Consider the following 22,172-nt stretch of genomic DNA (forward strand, 5'->3'; position numbering starts at 1 on the left):
GCAGTTTGTGTGACATAACTTTCCTCAACATCATCGTGCTATGATAACAATAATAATAATTATAAGCCTGTCGATGCAGTTTGTGTGACATAACTTTCCTCAACATCATCGTGCTATGATAACAATAATAATAATTATAATGGACGGTTCATGTGTGATCGCTTAAGTTCTTGCAAGCAAAATTGATGTCCTCCAATTCCAAATGAAGCTAAAAAGATCCGAGTTGCTCAGGATCCATCCATCAAATTAGTGGTTCTTATGAATGATAAAACAAAAAGAATTAACCAAGATAACGGAAGTACTCCTCCCTAAACATCATGTTGGCTCGTATTATAAGTTTCTCTGGCATTATGCCACTTATTGGAAAACAAAAGCAAATAAACAGGAATTAATCTCAAAACAACTGGGGGTGCAGTGAAACTCACGTAGCCTTCGTACAGTAAGTTCGAAGCCAATCCATGGTGACGCTCTTTGGTCTCTCGAGTGGTAAACCAAGTGCTCGGTCCCATATGAGCTGCATCAATAACACCCACTCTGAAGATTTGAAGAAAACAAAGATAAGTTTGAAATCATGTGTTGAAGGAAATGTATTTGGACCTGGGAGCCTATCCCGATGCTTCTTGAGACTCCAAATAGAACAGTGAAATACCTGCAAATATTAAATATGACAGAACTTAGGATAGCTGTAGCTGACTCAATAACAATTGAATTGCCACTATGGACTTCATGGTTGAAAGGTAAAGCAGTTGGCTGATGTCCCCAAACAGGTTAATAGACTAGGTACTATGGGGTCAGCGATCAGCTTATAAACAAAAACAGGCAGTCCAACAGGCAATCCGTTACCTAAGCAGTGTCAATGTCTGCAGCCATACAGTATATGTAAGAAAGCTTTATTTCCGTGACTCAAACCTTTTACTTGTGTCAAGAAAAAAAAAACAGAAATAGGTGGGCAAGGTTCGCACTCAATAAGCTTAAAAGATTAAGAGAAAAAGAGAAACTTGCAACTAAATTTTCTTATCCTACATAATGTCATGTCAAATTCCATAATTCTATCCAACCAGGGTGGCAGAAAGGTTAAAAAGGTGGTCTAGTGCAACTGAATTCTTGCTCACCAAGGTAACAAAGAGGTGACCTTAACATGGCATCAAGGCTCTCACTATGCTTGGTAGAAAGACTACAAACTAAAACACTGCATCATCATGTCTTGACCAGAGTGTTCAAAACTTTTACCAGGAAAACAAGTACAAGTACCTCGTTAATGTATTGAAAACAACTTACCTTGCTTCAGATAATCCAAAATACTTCAGCAGAACTCCACTATGAGCATCAACATTGGGCCATGGGTTTTTGACCTGCAACAATACCAGCTTACAAGATTACTCTAAAATAATGGTAAGACAATATTACGAGTGTTGAAGCACACAAGAACTTGCACTAGAATTTCCTGGACAAGAAAATATCATGTCTGGTTATTGTTCGGCACAACATTAGCTTTTTGACTGTATATATTAGACCAAATAACCAAATTGGTTATCCACTGAATCTTTTTCCCTGACAAAATATTGCCAATCAAATTGATTAATAAGGGGTCTGGCAATGCTACCTTGCCTAGCTCAGTAAGTATAGGAGGAACGACTTCATACAACTTCGAGACCTGCACAAAAAAAAAAGACAAACAAAAGCATTGTTCAATCTGGTTCCCAACTCCAAGTGAATAGAGACAAACCAACAATCAGAACAGGTATTGTGGAATTAACCAGCTTGAAAAATGGATCATCAGGCAAGTGCTTTAATGCAAATTCCCTTTGGCATGTATATCTTGGATCTGTCTTCCGTAGAACTCCATGCCCATAACCAGGGACAACCTGTAGCCACAGAAATTGCAATTAAAATGACAACATATGATGCATAAAGTAAATACGACGTCCATGACATGAAAAAAAAACTGTTAGCTCTGTACTGAGCATATATTGCTAACAGAAGAAAATAGAATAAAAGTTTTTTCTGGCTACAACTTTATCAACTCAAATGGCAACAATTAGAATCAAAAGTACGGAAGACTTGATCTTCAAGTTTAGTGGCAATTGGGGAATTTCAAATTTGAAATCAATTATTTTACCTTTTGCAATAATTGGACTTTGAGCATTCATCACATCAACAGAAGACTAAAATACAACTCCAATTATATGCAAGAATAAACAACATGATAAGGAACTACGTACCTTGCCACTTTTTAATGTTTTCCAAACATAGTCCTTCAACTGATCAGTTGTAATGTCCTCTCCACATTCTTTGACAAGTGATTCTATCCACAGAAGAACTTCCTGAGACAGTAGAAAACAAATTAATTCACAAACTTTAGAACTAATGATAGATAGCATCTAACCATCTTGATAATTTTTTTAGATGGCATAAAGAACAGTCATGGCCTTATAGAATAAGTAGAACTAGGAGCAAAAAAGTAAGTTGGCAGTCCAAAAAGTATTTTGGGCAAACTGGTAAAGATTGTTGAAAAATCATAAGCTACTGCCTTCACATTATCTTTCAACAGCTAGTTAGTTGAAAACCAACACTATGGTACCAAGATATTCCGGAATATGTCACAGCCTAAGAGGTGATGCATAACATGGAGAAAAGTGCCACCAAACAAGTCATACCTGATTAGCTAAGCCATGAAGTGGTCCAGCTAAACCATTCAGTGCAGCTGCAAACGAAAGGTAAGGATCTGAAAGAGCACTGCCGACCTGAATATTGTGTAAATGATTCGTAGGTAAAAGTTTTGTAGATACAACAGATAACAAGCTCTACATTTATCTTCAATAATAGAATACTTGGGACTAAAATATTTAAATCAAACAAAAAATAAGATGCAAGTGAGAAGACCAATAGATTATAATATCTCATTTACCAGATGAGCAGTATGTGCACTAACATTTCCACCTTCATGATCGCTGCAAAATTATATGCCTCAAAATGTCAGATATGGACCTATACCCCCAATATAATAACAAACTTGGGCAAGGATAATGGATTGATCACCTGTGTATAGTTACATACAGTCTCATCAACTCAAGCATTTTGGGATCATCAAACCCAAGCATGTGAGAAAAATTTGCTGCATAATCCAAAGAACTATCGGCAGGTATGATTTGACCATCCTTGTAAATTCTGAATGATGCAGAAAAACAACTCCATCAATTTCTAAACATGAATCTCTGGCGCTGACAATTTATAAACAATAATGAACAAAGACATGTATGCCATATAGAAGAACTAAAATTGATTTCTTTACACATAACAAGATACTAAAAGAAGTTTTGTGTGTTCAGGAAACTAATAAAGAGCAAGTCAATTTGGTGAACAGTTGACATAATCAGGCAGCTCGCCAAAGAACCAGCTAAAATGAAATTATATCTGTGTAAATGAACAAAATTATATATCACTGTTAAGCTTCATCTTCAGTAATGAGAGACTACCAGGCAATAAGAACTGTATTAAATAAAACGTAGTTCAAAACTTTTTGCTGGTAAAGAGATACTCTACAAGACTGGAAGACTAGGTATTAAGTCATCAAGTAGAAATACAATCTGGGAAGTTGCAGAAACTTACCTCTGGTAGACATAGGAAGCCACTGTTGGAAGCCGAGCAATCAAATTCATAGAATCTTCATATGTTGGCTCCCAAAACCTATCAAGAATAGTAACTCTTATGTGCTCCTATATATCAATCAATTGTAAATAAATGTCGTGAGCACTTACTTTGTTTTCGGCATCCCTTTCTCATATGCCTTTTGAAATTCACTTTCAACCTGTGATGGTATAGTAAATTCTGTCTTAAAAGGCATTATAATAAACCTCAAATGTATTATCCTTTCTTTTTGATGAACTGAGAGATTTTACCCTTTTTACAATCTTAAATTCTTGAATCATGGGAAGATGCTAATTTTGTTACTACCTTAAAGATATACCAATTGAAAGATCACCTTTAGGAAGATCTTTTTTAATAATTAAAACTCAAGGAGAGAAAAAAACTCCAACTAGCTTTTTCTACCAAAAATGGAATTAATTAGTGAAAAATTAATCTAAATCTGTGACTTGTGAGCATGGCAGCTAGGAGGTCAGCTAGGTATCCTGAGACCGAACTACTCCCACAAGACCAGACATGATATTACAAATTAAAGTGAAATTGAATTAGAATATAAGATATTGGGGATGCATAAATACCGCTATGTGAAACTATATATGACTTCAACCGTATCATATGCATTCTTTCTAATAATTCATAGCCAAGATAGTCTAACACTTCTTTTCTTTCTTCTACTATACCAAAAAATGCATCTTTAAAATCTGGCATTCATTTAAATGGCCTTTTCACAATATAATGCAAAAGTTATAAATTCCAGAGTGCAGATTAAATATATCTTGTGAATTTAGCCCAACCTAGTGCTAAAAATGGTCAGCTAATTACCTGAAGTGCCATAACTCCACTAGCGAACTGTGTCATTGGATGAGCTGTGACAGGGAGAGCATCAATTGCTCTAAAAACATGTTCTGCAGCCAAGTTTCCACACAAAATTCAGAAAAAAATCTGAAAGAAGAAAAGTTCAACTACTCATATGTGTTGACACATGGCTTAATAGAGTAATAGATCCATGTGTTGGCCTAACAAAGTATTAGGTCCATGTGTCCTAAAAGATGTCATTGGCATACATATTAGATTATTCTAAGAATATCTGTTGGTTACGGCAGTCAATTGTCAGTATTATTGCTACTTTGGAAGACAGAACAAGCACAATGAGACTTACAGTGTAAACTATGGTAGGAAACCAAACTTTGAAATTTATACGGTGACCTTTCATTCCACAGTACTTGTATGTAAGACAACCCTCTCATAAATTATTCATGTGATAAATTAAAGGGTCTTAATTCTTCACAACTATGAAACAGCATAGCTATATGTATGTCAGGTAATCTCTATGTTGTATACAAATATTACAATAGTGATATCCTAGACTAGCCTTGGACTGATGTACCAAATAACTTGTGAAGCAAGAAAGAATAATCTACCTATTATTCAGGGATTCTTAATCTACAAGGTTCACCTGAGGCACACAAGCTATACATGTATTCAAGCACATTGATGAGCCTTAAAATTCCTAACATATCTATGATTATGAACACAAGTGACCAGTCAATGTCTTTGAAATATAAAAGAATACTGGAAGAATGTAATTACTACCAAAATATTAGCTGCAATAATCTCGTTAACCATGAAAAACCCGAAAAATATATAGTCAATAAGGGAACCTGGAACTTTTGCACGGCTCTGTAATTCTGCAGACAGCCCATCGACTTGCTCTTTGTTAGGCACCTAGGGTAAAGAAAAAGTAGTATAGCCTGAGGTATGGAAAAAGATTATGCTTTTAACCAAACTAACTAAAGGCAAAGACAAGACACTTTATGTAGAATACACATCATAGAGATAGAAAAGCATAGAAGAGAAAACTGATAGCAGGAGAACCACAAAGTGTTCAGGAAGGCATGAAATCATATTGGTGACTATGTTTTCAGTTGAGTAGGATTAGTGACCACCAGGCATGCAGGTTTCACCAATGAGGAAACTGTGGCACCCTAAGAACTAGACTCCCAGCAAATGTCTAAAAAACTATGAACTAGTAACCAAATGACCTTTGGCATATACAGAAGACCTAATTTTAGAAACCATAGCCACAGCAGTCTTGTGTATATTAGCACTCTTCTAGCATTGCTAGTTAAACCACTAGCAAAGAAACTTCCTTTATCAGTCTATTAAGAATCTCATATCTACTCATATACGGTCTCCTATTTAAGGAACCAAAATTTACAATAATGAGCACTTTCCAGAGAACCAAGGAGACAAGGAGTCAGTACTAATGCAATGATAAACAAATTCGGGGATCACCTTTCCGGTCAAAAGAAGCCATAGAAGACCCTCAGGCAATGGCTCCCCACCGGGGCTTGCAGCAGGCAATAGCTTTTGACATTCAGGAATAGAAAGCCCTCTGAATCTTATCCCCTGAAAAATAATCAGCATTTCTATCATATTACCAAATCTTGGAACAAATAATAAATTTAAGGAAAAAAATCATGTGCTTAAAAGCAGAATTCTTAAGTAAACTGTCTGTACATAAAGGGGGATTATGGAAATTATAAGTTCTCAGCACAAATATTTATATTCAGAGGAAATGCACCTCATCAGGATCAAGTAATGAAGTTTCCCACAGCAAACCTGTCATTCCCCTCATCCCACTGATGACCTGCTCACATGCAAGTTACTAGTGAAATGGCAACTACTCACATGTATCTTAAACTGCTATGTGATCAAATACATATACCATGTCTACAGTGATATTTCCAAGTTGAACTTTTCCATGTTCTGCTTTCAGTTTCTTCAAGCATTCCTGAAAGAAAAAAATAGTATTGCTAGCAAAGCATAAGAAACAATCTCTTTCACAATTTCATTACTTCTACCTAATGGAAGTTTCACATTAATGCAAACTAGTTCTAAGGCATTCAAATAATTAATGCATCCCAAAAAATGCCCTTTAATGCTTGTCAATTGTCTGTTGAATATAGGTAGAAGAACAAGCCCATACAAATTGTTAGCTCCTTCCTTTGCCTCAGCATTCACATACCATGATTCAAGTCAACAGTTGCATAAATAAGAATAAAATCCAGTAGAAAACCTAACGATATGAACCAATGAACAAATTCACACCCATGCAAATATGGATCAATGGAAAAGATGATATGTTTTCCAAGCAAATTGTCACGTAAAACAAAGCTTAATCAATATCCTATACTCTCTTTGTAATTACATAATTATTACAGAAAGAATACTTCGTAGAATACTTGAGAGATAAGATATGAATGACAGAGAGATACACAATGAATGAAGAAAAGTTTATCAGATATGTTTGTTGAATTTTACAATAGCAACACAGTGGTCAGTTGCAAGCAACAAAAAACTTGCCATATAAATATCATAAAAATCCACAACAAGCTAAAGCTTCAGTTGTCAAAATTTTCATGTTATAAACATCAAACAAATTGTTTTCAGCAGCTTTAGCTGTTTAAACTTTTATGTCAGACATTAAAATATGTTTCAAATTAAGTGCTAATAGTTGTTTTAAACATCAAAACAATAATAAGCCAAGACTCAGAAAAAATCATTAAGTACTAAATTTTAACGTGGACTATCAAGTCAACACCATATGCTCCTCCAGCAATTATGACTGGAAACCATGATTCCAAAATGAGGATTGAACTACTTCAGAAAAAGAAAAAAAAAAAACAATACCTGTTGCTCTGGAATCATATCCTTCAATTGAGCATGAAGATCCTGCAATGCGAAATGGAACATGCAGCAAACAGTTAAATAATAAAGGAAACAAACCAAAATTATGAATTTTAGCACAAAAAGGAAGAAGATAAATACAGGCAAGCAATCTAACAAACTAGCTGTCGTGACAGAATCATGAGAATCGCTAGATTATGAAGAAATAAAGTAGAGATGATCAAGTAGATTATTCATTGATCCTATGATAATTGCCTTCCCCACCCAGCACTACTAAGATCAATGCCAAATCCCGAGATATGGCTTGACAACCCGACCCTTCGACGAAGGACCAGCACAAGAAGGGCATGAACCTGATCACCATTGGACTGGCAAACCTTCAGTCAACGATGGCACATGTGGCAGGGAAGGGATTCTAGGCAAATTAGAGCGGTAGATGAGGTGTTCTCCATGTTGTTACAGAAGTTATTAGCTAGTGACATGAAGGCCAGTGGCATAAAAGAAGCTATAACTAAAGAAGTAATGGGACAGACATGATCTTGTCTCTCTTCTGCTTTCACCACTATTAGGTAACAGGAGGGGAGAGAGCTGACACAACATACATCCATTTCTTTCTTTGTATTAATAGCTTCTTTTCCACCCCTTCCTCTATGTTATACACCAAGAAGCGTTATAACACCGTGCAAGCTGATAAAAATCATGACAAGCTGCCTCATTTTCAGTTTAATCCAATGAAGCCCGTTTCACATCACATGTACCACCCTCGAGTGGTGGTTGGTCAACCAAGCCCATCTCTTCTTCCCATGCTAATCAACTATCTCAGGATTGGAGTGTTCAATCGTGATTCAAAATTTAATTCCAATATCCATAGAATCTGGTGGGGACGAGTCTGATCTACCCACTCCCTGAACAAAGAGTTAAAGATTCCTCACAAAAGGGTATCATTTTCGATGTGTTTACCTTGGGCCTCAATTTATTGGGATTGGAGCTAAAATTAATAGCCCAAAACAGTAGATATACGTGTCAATTCAGAAAAGAGAAGAACTTTTGGAGAAGCAAGCATGAACCTATGTTGGGGGAACACCTTTATAGTTGACAAAGATTAACTTCCAATTAGGAAGATTTAACCATTGGTCATGACGTAATCAGTGGATCCACTCCAGACACTGGGGCAAAGTATGGCCCCGGACACCCACCTCGGAGGACAACCAGACACACCCACAATAGAAATCCATGTGTCATGAGAACTATTGTTCGTAATATAATTAGTCCAATGTAGCACCCACAAGTAAGCCCAATAAAGGTGGTTTTAGGTTGCCAACGATTTGAGTTTTTACTGAACAGTTCTCATGTTCCCATTTTCCAAGTCGAAGCAATTGACAGTGATAATCTTCGTAGACTTTGACTAGTAGTACAGTTTGTCTAATCTAGACGATTTTGGATTGCCAGATAGATAAGTACATTCAATCAAGAAGGTTTTGGATCACCACCAACCAGTGGTGGGGTACATAAGATAAAGGTGATTGCCAAATGATAGATAATCCTGGGAAATGGTTCTCGAGTCATGCAGTTCAAAGAAATCGATATTGACAATTTTGTGTTATCGATGGCCAATAGTGCATTTCATTTGATCAGGGTGATTTTGGGTCCCCCAAAAATCAGTTATTCTAGAGATTTCAATCCAATTTTTGGCATGACTTGGAATCTTGTAAATGTATCTGATGAATAAATAAATAAGAGTTTGTATAAAAAAGAAAGGTATGTTAGACAATACAAGATAATCTGCTTAATGGTTTTCAACATTACACTTTTGGGGAATGTTGATCCCTCCCATTATCAACAGTTGGTAGTGGTAGCTTCAATGTCACTAAAGCTTACAACACTTGAAATAATCAAAGTGAGGAGAATTAAGCTGCCCCTTGAGTTGGATTAGGCCAATAATAACAATTGCCATTCAAGATATCCTTATCTATTGAGGTCACAAACAATGAAATCCACTACCTCTACTAAATTACTTATGTATAACCATGCCTGTATAAAGGGATGTGAAGGCAGCCAAGGGATGCCTAGGCTCTCTTAGAGTCCCAGTTATTACTCGTTTAGCTTGATCATTTGTGAACATGACCATCAAAGGCAACCATGCCATAGCGAACCCTCATGCCCCTGGGACTTGCAGCGCATGGTCCATGTCAACTCTCACTAACTAGTTCAGAGGACGACCAACCAAAAGAATTAAGCATCTCCAGTTCAAATTTATATCTAATGGTGATTGCAAGAACCATATTTAGCCATAATGTGCAATGTCAGCGTCATACCAGTAATAAGCATGTCAGACTAAGTAGACATGAACACCAAATTTCCTTTTAGCAAATACAAGCTTTCTTATTCAGTCCACAGCACATGAAGTCTCATATCAGCAATCACCACTAGTCAAATAAATCCAGTAGTGAAACAGAAAGAAGGACTCACAAGATCTGATGTGCTCTGGACTTGCAGCCATCGGATTGAACCCAACGATGTGGATTGGTGTGCCTGGAAACAAAGGTCGCCCAAAGAATTATGACAAATAACAGAATGCAAACAGATTAACAACACAGGATAGACCATATAAGAAGTTCCGATTTCATTAAACTAGCAGTCAAGAAAAATATATTATATTCCCACGAGAATCACTTACCAGACGAGAGCGTAGCTTCGAAAGCGCCACTACACTCCGGAAGAACACCATGGATCCAGAAATCGCCTGCGATAAGCATCATATCAAGACAAAGAACAACAACAGAAATGAAAGTCAAGAAAGAAATCACATACAATAAAGATCTGAGTCCAGATGAAAGCAAACAATAAACAGAAATAGATCCGATTGAGTTAGGGTTTTGGTGAACAGAAGGGGTTAAAGATGACATGATCGATGAGAAAAACCAGCGCAAAGGGTAAGACGAACTACCTGAAGCGAGAGGATGGAAACTGGTAAAGGGCGACTCGAGAAAGCGGTGGCGGGCGGGTGGCGGAAGCCAAGAAAGAGGACTTTTAGATCATATTTAGGGAGTGGCCAACTGTGTTTATTTATTTATTTATTTTTTTGCCACCCGTTTCTGCGTTTTACCCCTCTCCCTACTAATTATGATTGGAGACGGAAATGGGGCCCTTTATTACCCTTTTCCGAAATGGACTCTCCTTTTATACCCTCTTTTAAATAGAGACGTGCTTCATCTCCAGAATAATAGGAACGTCACCGCTTACTCGGACGGCTGAGGAAGATTTGACCCGATTAAAGATCGTACCGGACGGCTGAGAGGGATTTGACTCCACCTAAAGGTCGAGTCGTTGGAAGGAACTTGTAGGCCGCGTGAACCAAACGCTGCACTGCAGACCGGACACCGTGCAAGAGGCAAATTTGGAAATGTACTCTTCTTTTCCCCTCGCATAAACCACGCTGCGTGATCCAAAGGTCCCTCCAGCTCAATGTTCCTCGGGTTAGGGTCAGACTCATAATCACGAACGGCCAGCTTTGCACCGATCACCTGCAAGGGTTGCATCCACGCTAATCTTTGCAGTGGCAGTGGCTGCAAAGCTAGCAGCAGCTGCATCCACACCAGCAGGGGGAGGCGGCTCAGATCGGCCTCCCAGTCTTTTTCCCATTGGGGGTGCCATTAGACCATCAATGGTGGATAGAATGGGCTTGCAGCCTTCGGATGTGTTGCACCTGTTGCATACACCGGTGTTGATGGTAGGTGCAGAAACACCATCATGAACGGCAGGAAGAACCATTGGATTGCCGAGGTTGGTCGACGAAGAAATTTTCTTGCTAACCAGAAATTTCTTGCTAATAAATCAGAAAATCGTAAATTTGGACGACCAAATCACTGCGACATGGGCAAATAAATCAAGGGAACCGAAGAAACCTGATTCGGAGGAATCTGCGGCGACTCACGAAGAATGATGAGAGGAAAACCAGCGGCTCCGATCCTTGGAAGCAGCTCTAATGGCGTTTAGGGTTTCTTTCGCTCCAAAAACAAACCCTAGGGCTTTTGGCCCATTTAGAAATCACCAGCGATCGACCGGCCCAGCAAAAGGCTCGAAGACATCGAGCCAAACCCAAGCCTTAAACCCTAACCCACCCGTGGCTCGACGGCAAATTCATTGAAACCCCCTCGATCTCTCCGCACCTGCGACGAACCGGTCGCAGCGCCTCGGTCTCATCGAAACCTCTTTCATTTAAGGAGTGGGGCGGTCTCCGATCGATCCAGACGCGAACCCCGCGCATCCTCCTCCTGCAGGTGAGAGATCGCGTCATCCTGATGTGATTCTCATGGTTTCTTTGGTCTTGTATCTGGCATTTCTGCCGTCGATGATGAGATATGGCCGCCGATCTCTTTCTCTTAGGAAGGCCGATGTGTGGAATTTGTTTTGCTTGTATATTGTAGATTAGCTCTGAAACAAGTTTGGAGCGATTAAATTGATTGACTTTTCGTGCGAAATGCTTAATTTGGTGCATTCGGTTGTACTGAAACTCCAAGATCGAGCACAAGGGACGAGATGAAATCTTACCCATGGTGGTGTCTATGCGAGGAATCATACAGTGAACTGGAGTTTACATCTCATTCTAAGCTCAAATAGTGGAATGCTTCGCTCTTGAATGACTTGGTTTCTTGTTCTGCTTTTTTCTTCAATGCATGCGGAGTTAGTCGATTCTTTCATGAACTGCATTTATTAGTTGTGTTTAGGCAACATGATGTGTGTTTTCACCGGATTACGTGCGGTTGTCTATTGATTGATACATGGAATTCGTAGCTTACTTAATACCTGAACTAATTGACGTTATCTTTCTAAGATGCTAATGTGGAGTTGAGCTTTCCTGTGATTCGGAATGTTGGATATAAGCTGTTTGTATGTTTTTCAGACTTGTTGTTCGTTGGATCAAATTAGGGTATCTGAAGCCAAATCACTGGGTTCTGTCATGGTTCATCCAGGTTTATCTGACTTGTGAAGAACAATGGGGGCATCCGCAGCTGCTGGCTTGCAAGCTGTGGTAGCACGGCCTTACATCATTTCTCCTACACGAATGTTCACATCGACGACAACAATTTCTGGGTTCAACCTGAAAGTAGCCAAACAAGGATTAACAAACTCATCTGGCATCTTCTCTCGCCAATCTCGTTGTGAGAGATATCCGTCAGCCTCCTCAAAGAACTGCAGAGTTGTTACTAGGGCAATGTCTGGGGAAACTGAGAAAGGGACTGCACATGGGTTGCCTATTGATCTAAGAGGTACAGGATTCGTTGTAGTTTAAACAGTTCTTTGCCTCTTAGTTTAATTTAGAACTTCTTTCTTCTCGTATCATATGTAGCTTCTGTATATTGCACCAAATTAGATTGATTACCTGAAATTGTTCTCATTACTTAAAATATCAAATTTTGTAATGACTTTGCTTTTTTGTGAAAAATCTGTTCAGTTTCCTGAGAAGTTAGATTTTTGTGATACTTTTTCTCAGTTCTTTTTTCACATAATGAGCCTTTTAATGATTTATCAGGAATCAATGGGTGCAGATTGTTGTTCTCATTGCTAGTAAGAAGAAAGTATAGAAAGGAGCTCGTAAGAAGAAAATAGAAAAATGAACTACTTTCTGATTTTAAATTAGCTTAGGATTGTTTTTGTTTTGCAACGTTGGAGTTTTGGTGAAACTTGTTATACGCAGCTGATATATCCATCTGAACATTTCAGATTCTTTTGTCAAATGATTTTCAGATCAATAATACATAGTTCAGCTATTTGTACCTTCACATTGTTGTGCTTCGCTTAGTTAAATATTACACTATCTGATCCTTTGAGATTTTCCAGGTTCCCCTTGAAGCCCTTAGACATCTTTTCCCATTATATCTTATGACAGATCATTGCCTAATTCCTTAACCTCATATCTTTTAAACTACTAGACATCAGATGATCACATATGCTTGGTTCCTGAATTTATGGTAGTGTTACACATTTCATATCACTAACCTGTACTTCCAAGTGGAGATACCTCCATCCTCCTCTTGATGATTAGCCACTGTTTCATCTTTGGTAAGCTTTAAGTCCACACACCAAATTCTTTTGTTCAGGTAAGAGAGCATTTATTGCTGGAGTGGCTGATGACAATGGCTATGGTTGGGCAATTGCAAAGGCTCTTGCTGCTGCTGGGGCTGAAATTATCGTTGGTACATGGGTGCCTGTATGTCAATTTGAACTCTAATTAATTTTGCCATTTGTTTTGGGTAACTACCTATCAGGTTTTCTAATGGCCCATACTATTGCCTTTAGGCACTAAACATTTTTGAGACAAGCTTAAGGCGTGGAAAATTTGATGAGTCACGTCGGTATGCACTTTATGAGAGTCATGCATTTATGATTTGATTTATTTGTTTCCTTTTAATGTATAAGCACAGCTTCCCATGGCTTGTAACTCTATGAAGTGGTTATGTCAATGATTGCATTCTGCAGATTGCCAAATGGTTCACTTATGGAGATCTCCAAAATATATCCTCTTGATGCTATTTATGATACACCTGAGGATGTTCCAGAAGATGTATGAAACAAATGCCTATAATACTATTGTTCCTTTGGTCTTTTCTTTTTCCTTTTTCAATCATAAACAGTTTTTGGTGTGTTATTATCATTTTAGGTCAAAACAAATAAACGTTATGCAGGATGTTCAAACTGGACTGTTAAGGTAGACCATCAAATCCTTGTCTTTACCAAACTATGTTATTTTATTTCACATTATACATATCTTCTTGCCACTACACAGAGTGCAGCAGTCTGATCTCTGTGACAATGGTGCTTTTGAATATCATATTGGTTGTCTTCTGATACTGCAGTTTTTTGTTATTTGCACAGGAAGTTGCTGAATCTGTGAAGAATGATTTTGGAAGCATTGACATTCTTGTGCATTCTCTTGCCAATGGCCCGGAGGTATTATTCCTTCAATTTGTGTGTGTGTGTGTGTGTTGGTTCAAAGTCATAATTTATATGAACAGGTAACCAAGTCACTGTTGGAGACATCTAGAAGAGGATACCTTGCTGCGATCTCAGCATCAAGTTACTCTTTTGTTTCATTGCTCCAGCATTTCCTCCCAATAATGAATTCAGGTTTATTTCATTTCCTTAAAACATTACATATGCCATATTTTATCATGGGTTGTGTAGGTGTCTTTTTAATACTGGTGACAACTGTTAATTTAGGTATTGCTTTCTTGCTGATTAAGATGAGTTGAGTGGTGGGTTAAGGGTTTATCCTGCTAAACTTGATATTGGTTAAGGTGGAATAGATGAATCTCCTCAATGCAACTTAACCTAGTTGATATTGGATAAAATAACCCATGGGAAGATGTGAAATTGATTAATCCACCACTTTTTGTGCCTATAACCACCCTTTCCTTATTTTTCTTTACATGTTTCCTCTTGTTAGTCATGTCTATCTTAGATAGACTATCTTTATCTACCAAATGATATTTTGGTTGGCAGCCAAACTTAAATGGATTAGGATAAATTAACCTGAATATTTTAACCCTCAGGATAGTATAAAAAAAACCTGAATAGTAGGAGCCCTTCTCTATATGTTTGACCTTGTAGGAAATTGGAAACAAATATCACATTATAACAACAGCATTTTATATGTAGATCTAGGAAAAGTGAGAGGGAGGTCAGATGTAGAAGAAGGATCAAGATCATTTAAAATTACCTAGGAATAACTTATGCAATTTAAAACAAGAATTAACTGAAACATTTTAAAACTAACAGGGTTGTAACAATCCCTCATCATATAAGTCACCCAAGTAAATCAACAAACTTTTTAGTTACCTCTCAAGTGCTAGTTGGACTGATGGATCTAATTTTTTACTTCTTTGCTAAAGTTTTGATATTTTCATCTATTAATGCTTCAATTTTGCAAATGTGTTAAAACCAAGTTTAAAATCTGCAACTCAATGTGGCAGGGGGTGCTTCAATATCTCTAACATACATTGCCTCTGAAAGAACTATCCCAGGGTATAATCTTTCCTACCTTCTTGCTCAAAATTAGTTAATATGATGTTCAAATTATATATTTATCTTTTATTTAAACTTGTAGATATGGTGGTGGAATGAGTTCAGCAAAAGCAGCCTTGGAGAGTGATACCAGAGTAAAGTCTATTTTCTACAAAGTGTCCTGAATTTTTGAATGTTTTAGCAAGGTGTTTATTGCTGCTTTTTAATTGTTTTATAGTACTTTTGTTCCTGGCTGTAGGTGCTGGCTTTTGAAGCTGGAAGAAAAGGCCAAATTAGAGTCAATACAATATCTGCAGGTATTTTTCTTTGCTAGTTCTAATTATGTTAAAATTGGAGTCTCGTGTTGTTTGAGATGAGATTAAACCTTCTCTCTCTCTCTCTCTCTCTTTATATATATATATATATATATATATACACACACACACACACACCCACCTTACAAACTTCAGCTAAGCATTTGGTTGTTTTCAGTTATTACTATCTATCAATCATATTTTACTGATCAGTTCGGTTGCAAACCATTTATCACATGCAAGTATTAACTTGATAATCACATAGAGATTAAACATGTACACAGGGCCATTGGGAAGTCGAGCTGCAAAAGCTATTGGATTCATTGAAAAGATGATAGATTATTCATACTCTAATGCACCGCTGCAGAAAGAATTGCTCGCAGGTCAAACTTCTTAACTTAATTAAATCATTGCTACTTTATCTTATTTTAATCAAGCGCAATGAGTGTCACTTTCTTCCCATTTCCTTACCATGTTTTTTATATCAAATAAAATACCTTCTACAGATGAAGTCGGCAACACAGCAGCTTTCTTGGTATCCCCACTAGCTTCAGCAGTGACGGGTTCTGTTGTGTATGTGGACAATGGTCTGAACACCATGGGATTCGCAATCGATAGCTCAACGCTAGCAACATAATCGTAGGGATAAAAAAGAATAGAGGTTTCGACTTTTGTTTCTTTTGCGGCTGTCACCATTGAATAAAGAGTGGGATTGTCTTGGTGCATTTAGGGTTCAAGTCATTTTACTTAGCACTTGCTAGTGGAGTAATTAAAAGTCAAACGTGTTCAAACTATTTTTAGTCTAATTTATGATGTTAGTATGCTTGTTTTCTACATTTCATAGGCATCTATTGTTGTTGAGTTTTTGTTTAGTTGGGTGTCGTGGAAAGCATAATCATGAGATAAAATGTTTTGGGCCAGGAGGGAGATTTAATCTCTTATCATCTATTTTCCTTCAATATAATTTTCATCGTTTGTCTTTCGTTGGTATATATTTTCATCGTTCACTTTTCGTTGGCATATGTTTTCATCGTCGGTCTTATATATTTTCATCTTATGTATTTTGTCAATGTATATTTTTATCATTCTTTCGTAAGTATGTATTTTCATCGTTCATCTTTTATCGATTTATATTTTTATCATATGTTTTTCATTATATATATTTTCATCATCTATGGGCATATATTTTTGTTGTTTATCTTTCGTTAGTATATATCTTCATCGTTTGTCTTATGTTGGTATATATTTTTGTTTGCCATCTTTTGTCGATATATATTTTTATTATTTGTTTTTTATTAATGTATATTTTTATAAATATTTTTTAATCTCAAAAGCATTTGATGATCATATACGATTTTTGACATTCTTTGTTATTTTAATTATTTTATTTTTTCATAGAGTGAAAGCATGATGGGTAAAATGATAAAGGTCATTGAGAGTTGTGTGATCATTGAATTTTTTGAGATAGTTTAGAAAAATTATATAAAAAAATTTATGTTATTGAGAAGAAAATGTTAGGATTGATTGATGTGTTGAGTTATTATGAAATATAAGATGTTTTAATATAGAAAAAAATATTTTATTCATGAATAATTATGAAACAAAGATGAGGAGATGTTTAATGGTACGAGAATATGATATTTAGAAAAGATGAAATAATTAATATTAATGATACGAGAAGATTTAAGGAAGATTATAAAAAATTTTAATAAAAATTATAAATAAATATTAAATATTTTAAATTTAATTAAATATATAAATTTTTTTACAGATTTTAATAATGATAAAAGATTTAAATAGTCGATTTTAAATAATTGGGACATACACGATTTTATTGTTGTTGTTGTTATCTATCATCCATCAAATTATAAATACGATTATATACAATTATAAATTTATTTCTTTGACAGGGATAATATTTCTAATTTGAATTAAGAAATAATCTTCAGTTGTTAAAGATGAATCTTCCGATTCATAATCTTCAATCAAAAATACTTTTGATTTACGTCATCTTTTATTTTCTGTATTTGGTTTGTTTTTCTCCTCTCTCACAATTCATTACATACGCCAAAATATTATTAAACTAATTACATTTATTTAAATAAAAAATAAACTAATTGGTTGGCATCACAAGTTAGTATTTCATGACATTCCCAAACTCACAGTATAAATAGTTGCGTTAATTAATTAGTCAAAAGAACGAATGTCAATAATACATGTGGTATGAAGCTATTAAGACATTGGAAAAAAAATCACTGGACTCTTACTTTCTCCAAAGATAGCTGAACAAACCATATGCCTAATATATACATGTCCTTCTACTGAGACGCTTAGGCCTCCAAAGCTTTGCCAAAGTTCAATAAAATGTAAGTTAACCTACCACATCATCCATTGCAAAAGTTCTATGCGGCATTAGCTCTTCCCCAGCAGCAACAGAGTCCATCATCAACTGCAAAAACATAACATGAATCAGGAAGAATCAAATGCAATCATAGTGACAATCTAGTACACAATAATTCTACTGATGTGGGAACCAGGAGATGATTTCTGTTTACAATCTTACCCCCTATGATTGTTTACCGATTCGAACATTATTAAGATCACGAAGAAGCAGTGCAGCACTAAGGTTGTGCCATAGAAATCGATAAATTTTTAGAAGCCCAAGAACTGGCAATTCTGCCCATATTCCTCTTAAACCAGTCATCTAATAAGTTCTTCATTCACTTCGTAACGTTTGTAATATATATAAAAGAAAAGTTAGTAGAACCTGGTTAAAGAAGCAATACCTTCCAGTCTTTAAAATCGAATCTGAAAATGAAATGACTGTATGATACTTCGCCAGATGCCACTGCAGAGGGTTTGGGAGCATTTCTTGGAGCTAACCATGATCAACAAGTATGTCAGAAGCAATGCAACCGAATGTGTTTGAGAATGTGACCAAAGATCAAGATGGAGTCCAAAAGAAAAAGGCAGCATTCAAAGATGAAAGACCTACAAACTAGGTGATGCCCACTATCATCCACCGTAATCTCAGCTCTTCCATCCTTAACAAGAAATGAGAGGGCAAATATATTCTCTACAGTCTCGGAGAAAGATCCCCTGTTCAGCACTAGATTTTCCAGCCTTACGTTTCTCTTCCTCCGTAAGATCTCAAATATGGTTGACATATTCTTTTCGGTATCAGCCTTCACCTCAGACCCAGCATCAACGAGCTGTAAGTTCATGAAAGAACGACATTGTTTGAGTGAACCATGTAAACAATCGCAATCAACTTCAACAAGGCTACAACTTATGTTCAGACCTACCCGTCACTACCAGATACAATGCAGGGGAATCAATTGCCACAAACATTAGCATTATAATGTAATTGCCACAGTAAAGATGTTTTTCAGATAACAGCAGACCATATTCTATCTAAAACATTATGAGCAGCTGCAAATCCATTAAATCTTGCAGTGTTTTCTTACCGATATGATGCACTTAATGAATTTAACAGCAAGCATAGACAACAAAACTCGATAAAAAAAGTGGTCCTTCAGAAACCATGTAATAGTGCTCAATATAGTAAATAGTAAATTAATGATTAAATATCAAAACATAGATATTCAAAACTTATAGAAGATTGCATATTAATATATTCTGTAGCAAGCATAGAAAAACAAATACTTGACAAAAGAGGTCCTTCAGAAATTACAGAAAGTTGCCTAAAATAATAAATTATGTATTTGATAATTCAAACTCCAAAGAGGAGTAGCAGTTATGATGCAGCTAAATGCATGTCGACGACAAGCCAAGACAAATAACAGATAACCAGTGCTTGAGAAAGTACATGATATTGCCTGGAAACAAATGAATAGATTTTCATATAATAGATATCTAAACTTCAAATCTTTACATCTAAAGAGAAAATGTTGAATAGAAGTAACAATGTAGAAATAGTGTGACACTTCTTTTTCCAATATAATTATTAACTATTACAGCTCAAAGAAAAATATTGACCAATATATTAGGATAAAGAGATGAAAATATTTTGACAGATAAAAAGGATCTAAACAAACAACACTTGATACCTCATCAGGATGACTGCTTTCAGTAGCCCTTGTTCGTTTTCTCTGAACAACCACCTTGCGCTGTTTCAATTCAGTATACATGGGACCGATCCTGACATTGTGAATAACAAATGAGAAGTAGAATACAGGCAACAATATCTAGGATCTACTTATTTTGAAACTATTTGAAAGCCAAACCAGGACACATTTCAAAGACCATGGGAATTTACAGTTTAGATTGGTCCATTACATCGTAGGGCATCCAGGAGCAGTCCTAAAAACATGAGAAGCTGCATGACCAATGTCATCCCAGTTGAAAACTGGAATATTCTCAATATTTGCTTCACCTTGTTGTTGACCAAAATTCCTTAGCAATGCAGTCACAAAATCAGAAGGTGTCACTCCATTGCTTGTTTGGGACCTAACTGAGGTTAACAAGGTGTTGGCAATGTCCAGTAGAGCCTCAGCATCTGCAACTTGTTCCCTAGGTCTCTGAACTGTAATGATATGCAAAGGAAAAGAGAAAAAAGAATCCATAATTTTGTTATTCAAATCTCACTCACTTCAAAGCATTTAAGGGAGAAGAAAAGGAACAAGCCAACATTGTTCAATGTTAAAGCCATAAGAAAAACAATTCACCACACCTAAATGGATCTTCAGCATAATATATGCAGTTTTCATGTCACGCAGAACATCCCAAGCAAAGCACAGAAGCACTAAAGAGAACAGAAATTGTTCATGGATGATACTGTGGAGGCTGCCGTATCACAACTGAACAATGAACACAGCCAATAATCTAAAACACCGGAGCTCAGTTGTCATTATTGATCATTGCAGTCAAGCCAGCCACACAAGCAATAACTACTACTGTAAGCCTTCCATTCCAACTGTTCCAGGTGGGAAATTACCAAGAGAAATTGCTAAAAAGAATTACCACATCGCTCACTGTGATGAGACTACAAAAGCCCGCCAAACGACAAGCAAAGAGCATCGCCACCATGCGAGTCAGCGCTCGATCATGAGCATAAGTGGCATTTCGTGGGATATCAGTAACTCACGAAACAAGATCAGGTTGACGGGAATTAGAACAGCGTGAAGAAGGTTGGCAAGTAGGGCATAACATCGGGAGCTGAAAGATGAAATATACGAGGTAAAAACATCAAATCCTTGGAGGATCGGCAAATTTACCATGTTCATGCAAGCTTTCCACTTCCGTGATGATCGAATTAAACCTCTCCGATTTAGCGCCTGTGATATCCTCCCGTTTACCTGAAGCAGCGAAAACACAAATTAGCACAAGGGATTACCTAATTCGTTTACCTAAGAAGAGACGGCAGAAAAATCCGCACTGCTGATGAGGTTCTTGACGGCAATGTAACGAGATCGAAGAATACGGCGGTCTGCCGTCCCTTGCCGGCGCCGCCCGGCGTCGCTGCTGCCGCCGTGCTCGCCTCCCACCACCTCTGCCGCCGTCCCGCCCCTGGTTTCCGGCTTTCTCTTAACAGCCCTCGCCATGGGTCGAGTCTACAGCAGAGGAGCTATTATTGTTCGCGGAAGCCAGAAAGATCTCCCACGAGATACTCCGGCGTTGATCTCCCGACCGAGCCCTAATCGAAAACCCTAAAGAAGGCAGCAAAAGACGGGAGGACGAGAGGACGGGAAGAGGAGCGGTAGCTGATAGGGGATTCCGCAATGGGAGGATCGTTCGGATATCCCGCGCGCTGTCGCCGGGAAACTTGAGCGAGTTCGTGCGCGCATCGGAAGCAGTGAAGGGAACGGACTTTTTGCGGCTATGTAATATACGTCAATATGATCACAGCTGTTAAATACTTCATATTAGATATATCTGTGAACTGTATCGAAATAAAAACTCTAATGTGCGATATGATTATAGTTAAATCCGAACGCAAAAGGAAATGATAGAAAAATGAAGAAAATGATGATATTATGAGGTACACAAAATGATAATTATAATCAAGGGTACTTAAATCCTATAGGGTCCATTCTCCAATTTTCTAATCTAACCTAGGTTTCATATCATCAAACAATATTGATGAGGTGTGGAATCAAACTATCATCCTCATGCTCAACCAGATGAGAGCTATTGGTGAACCTTTATACCATGGTTGACGTGTCAACACGACTTGATCCAATCCTGAATGCGTAAGGTTGCCCATGCAAATGTTCAGGTCGAAGAAGTGGGCATTAGATCGAGATGAGCTATGGGCCTCATCATCAGGCTCCTACACTCAAGTCGAGATCAGGAGGGAGATTTCTCGATTCAACTCCTTTGAAGCTAAAGTTATATTTGAGTGGAGTAAGAGAGAGTTGAGTGTTCGAAGTCCCCTCATTGGTCAGAGGATTATCCCTTAATGGCTATCGACTCCTCGGGAGGATGACTTATACCATGCAAACAAGCATCGATCAACTTGTACGGGTCGACATCGTGCGACGTCATCCCGAGTTTTGT

At 37.2% G+C, this 22,172-nt stretch overlaps 3 protein-coding genes across 6 annotated transcripts; 1 reads left to right on the plus strand and 2 right to left on the minus strand.

The window, feature by feature from the left end:
- Positions 1–203: 203 nt before the first annotated feature.
- Positions 204–11,319, minus strand: LOC135659466 (citrate synthase, mitochondrial-like). Of its 2 annotated transcripts, none has more exons than XM_065176302.1 (20): positions 11,241–11,319; positions 10,013–10,078; positions 9,805–9,867; positions 7,339–7,380; positions 6,374–6,439; positions 6,230–6,295; positions 5,941–6,054; positions 5,307–5,370; positions 4,468–4,550; positions 3,759–3,808; positions 3,610–3,687; positions 3,040–3,168; positions 2,909–2,951; positions 2,658–2,744; positions 2,223–2,324; positions 1,758–1,865; positions 1,604–1,654; positions 1,279–1,352; positions 598–649; positions 204–514 (listed from the first exon to the last, which is right to left on the minus strand). In XM_065176302.1, exons 2-20 carry the CDS (start codon positions 10,061–10,063, stop codon positions 422–424), a joined length of 1,416 nt encoding a protein of 471 aa, XP_065032374.1. In that variant the 5' UTR covers positions 10,064–10,078; positions 11,241–11,319; the 3' UTR covers positions 204–421. The 2 variants fall into 2 exon arrangements, with proteins under 2 accessions (XP_065032374.1, XP_065032373.1); XM_065176301.1 differs by lacking the exon at positions 11,241–11,319 and adding an exon at positions 10,283–10,374.
- A 61-nt stretch (positions 11,320–11,380) lies between these two features.
- Positions 11,381–16,487, plus strand: LOC103983280 (enoyl-[acyl-carrier-protein] reductase [NADH] 1, chloroplastic). Of its 3 annotated transcripts, none has more exons than XM_009400506.3 (13): positions 11,381–11,615; positions 12,239–12,605; positions 13,437–13,546; positions 13,636–13,691; positions 13,816–13,900; positions 13,997–14,044; positions 14,212–14,286; positions 14,352–14,463; positions 15,309–15,360; positions 15,443–15,494; positions 15,599–15,656; positions 15,938–16,036; positions 16,160–16,487. In XM_009400506.3, exons 2-13 carry the CDS (start codon positions 12,332–12,334, stop codon positions 16,288–16,290), a joined length of 1,152 nt encoding a protein of 383 aa, XP_009398781.2. In that variant the 5' UTR covers positions 11,381–11,615; positions 12,239–12,331; the 3' UTR covers positions 16,291–16,487. The 3 variants fall into 3 exon arrangements, with proteins under 3 accessions (XP_009398781.2, XP_009398779.2, XP_018680885.2); XM_009400504.3 differs by having other exon boundaries at positions 12,309–12,605; XM_018825340.2 differs by lacking the exon at positions 11,381–11,615 and adding an exon at positions 11,753–11,982 and having other exon boundaries at positions 12,309–12,605.
- Positions 16,488–17,812: 1,325 nt separating this feature from the next.
- Positions 17,813–21,600, minus strand: LOC103983278 (non-structural maintenance of chromosomes element 4 homolog A). Its single transcript, XM_009400502.3, has 7 exons — positions 21,052–21,600; positions 20,891–20,971; positions 19,953–20,199; positions 19,724–19,814; positions 18,649–18,865; positions 18,440–18,531; positions 17,813–18,102 (listed from the first exon to the last, which is right to left on the minus strand). The coding sequence occupies exons 1-7, from the start codon at positions 21,215–21,217 to the stop codon at positions 18,025–18,027; spliced, it is 972 nt and encodes a 323-aa protein (XP_009398777.2). The 5' UTR covers positions 21,218–21,600; the 3' UTR covers positions 17,813–18,024.
- Between the last annotated feature and the right edge of the window lie 572 nt (positions 21,601–22,172).

Source organism: Musa acuminata, chromosome BXJ1-4 (genome assembly GCF_036884655.1).
Source record: "Musa acuminata AAA Group cultivar baxijiao chromosome BXJ1-4, Cavendish_Baxijiao_AAA, whole genome shotgun sequence".
Taxonomy (NCBI): Eukaryota; Viridiplantae; Streptophyta; class Magnoliopsida; order Zingiberales; family Musaceae; genus Musa; species Musa acuminata.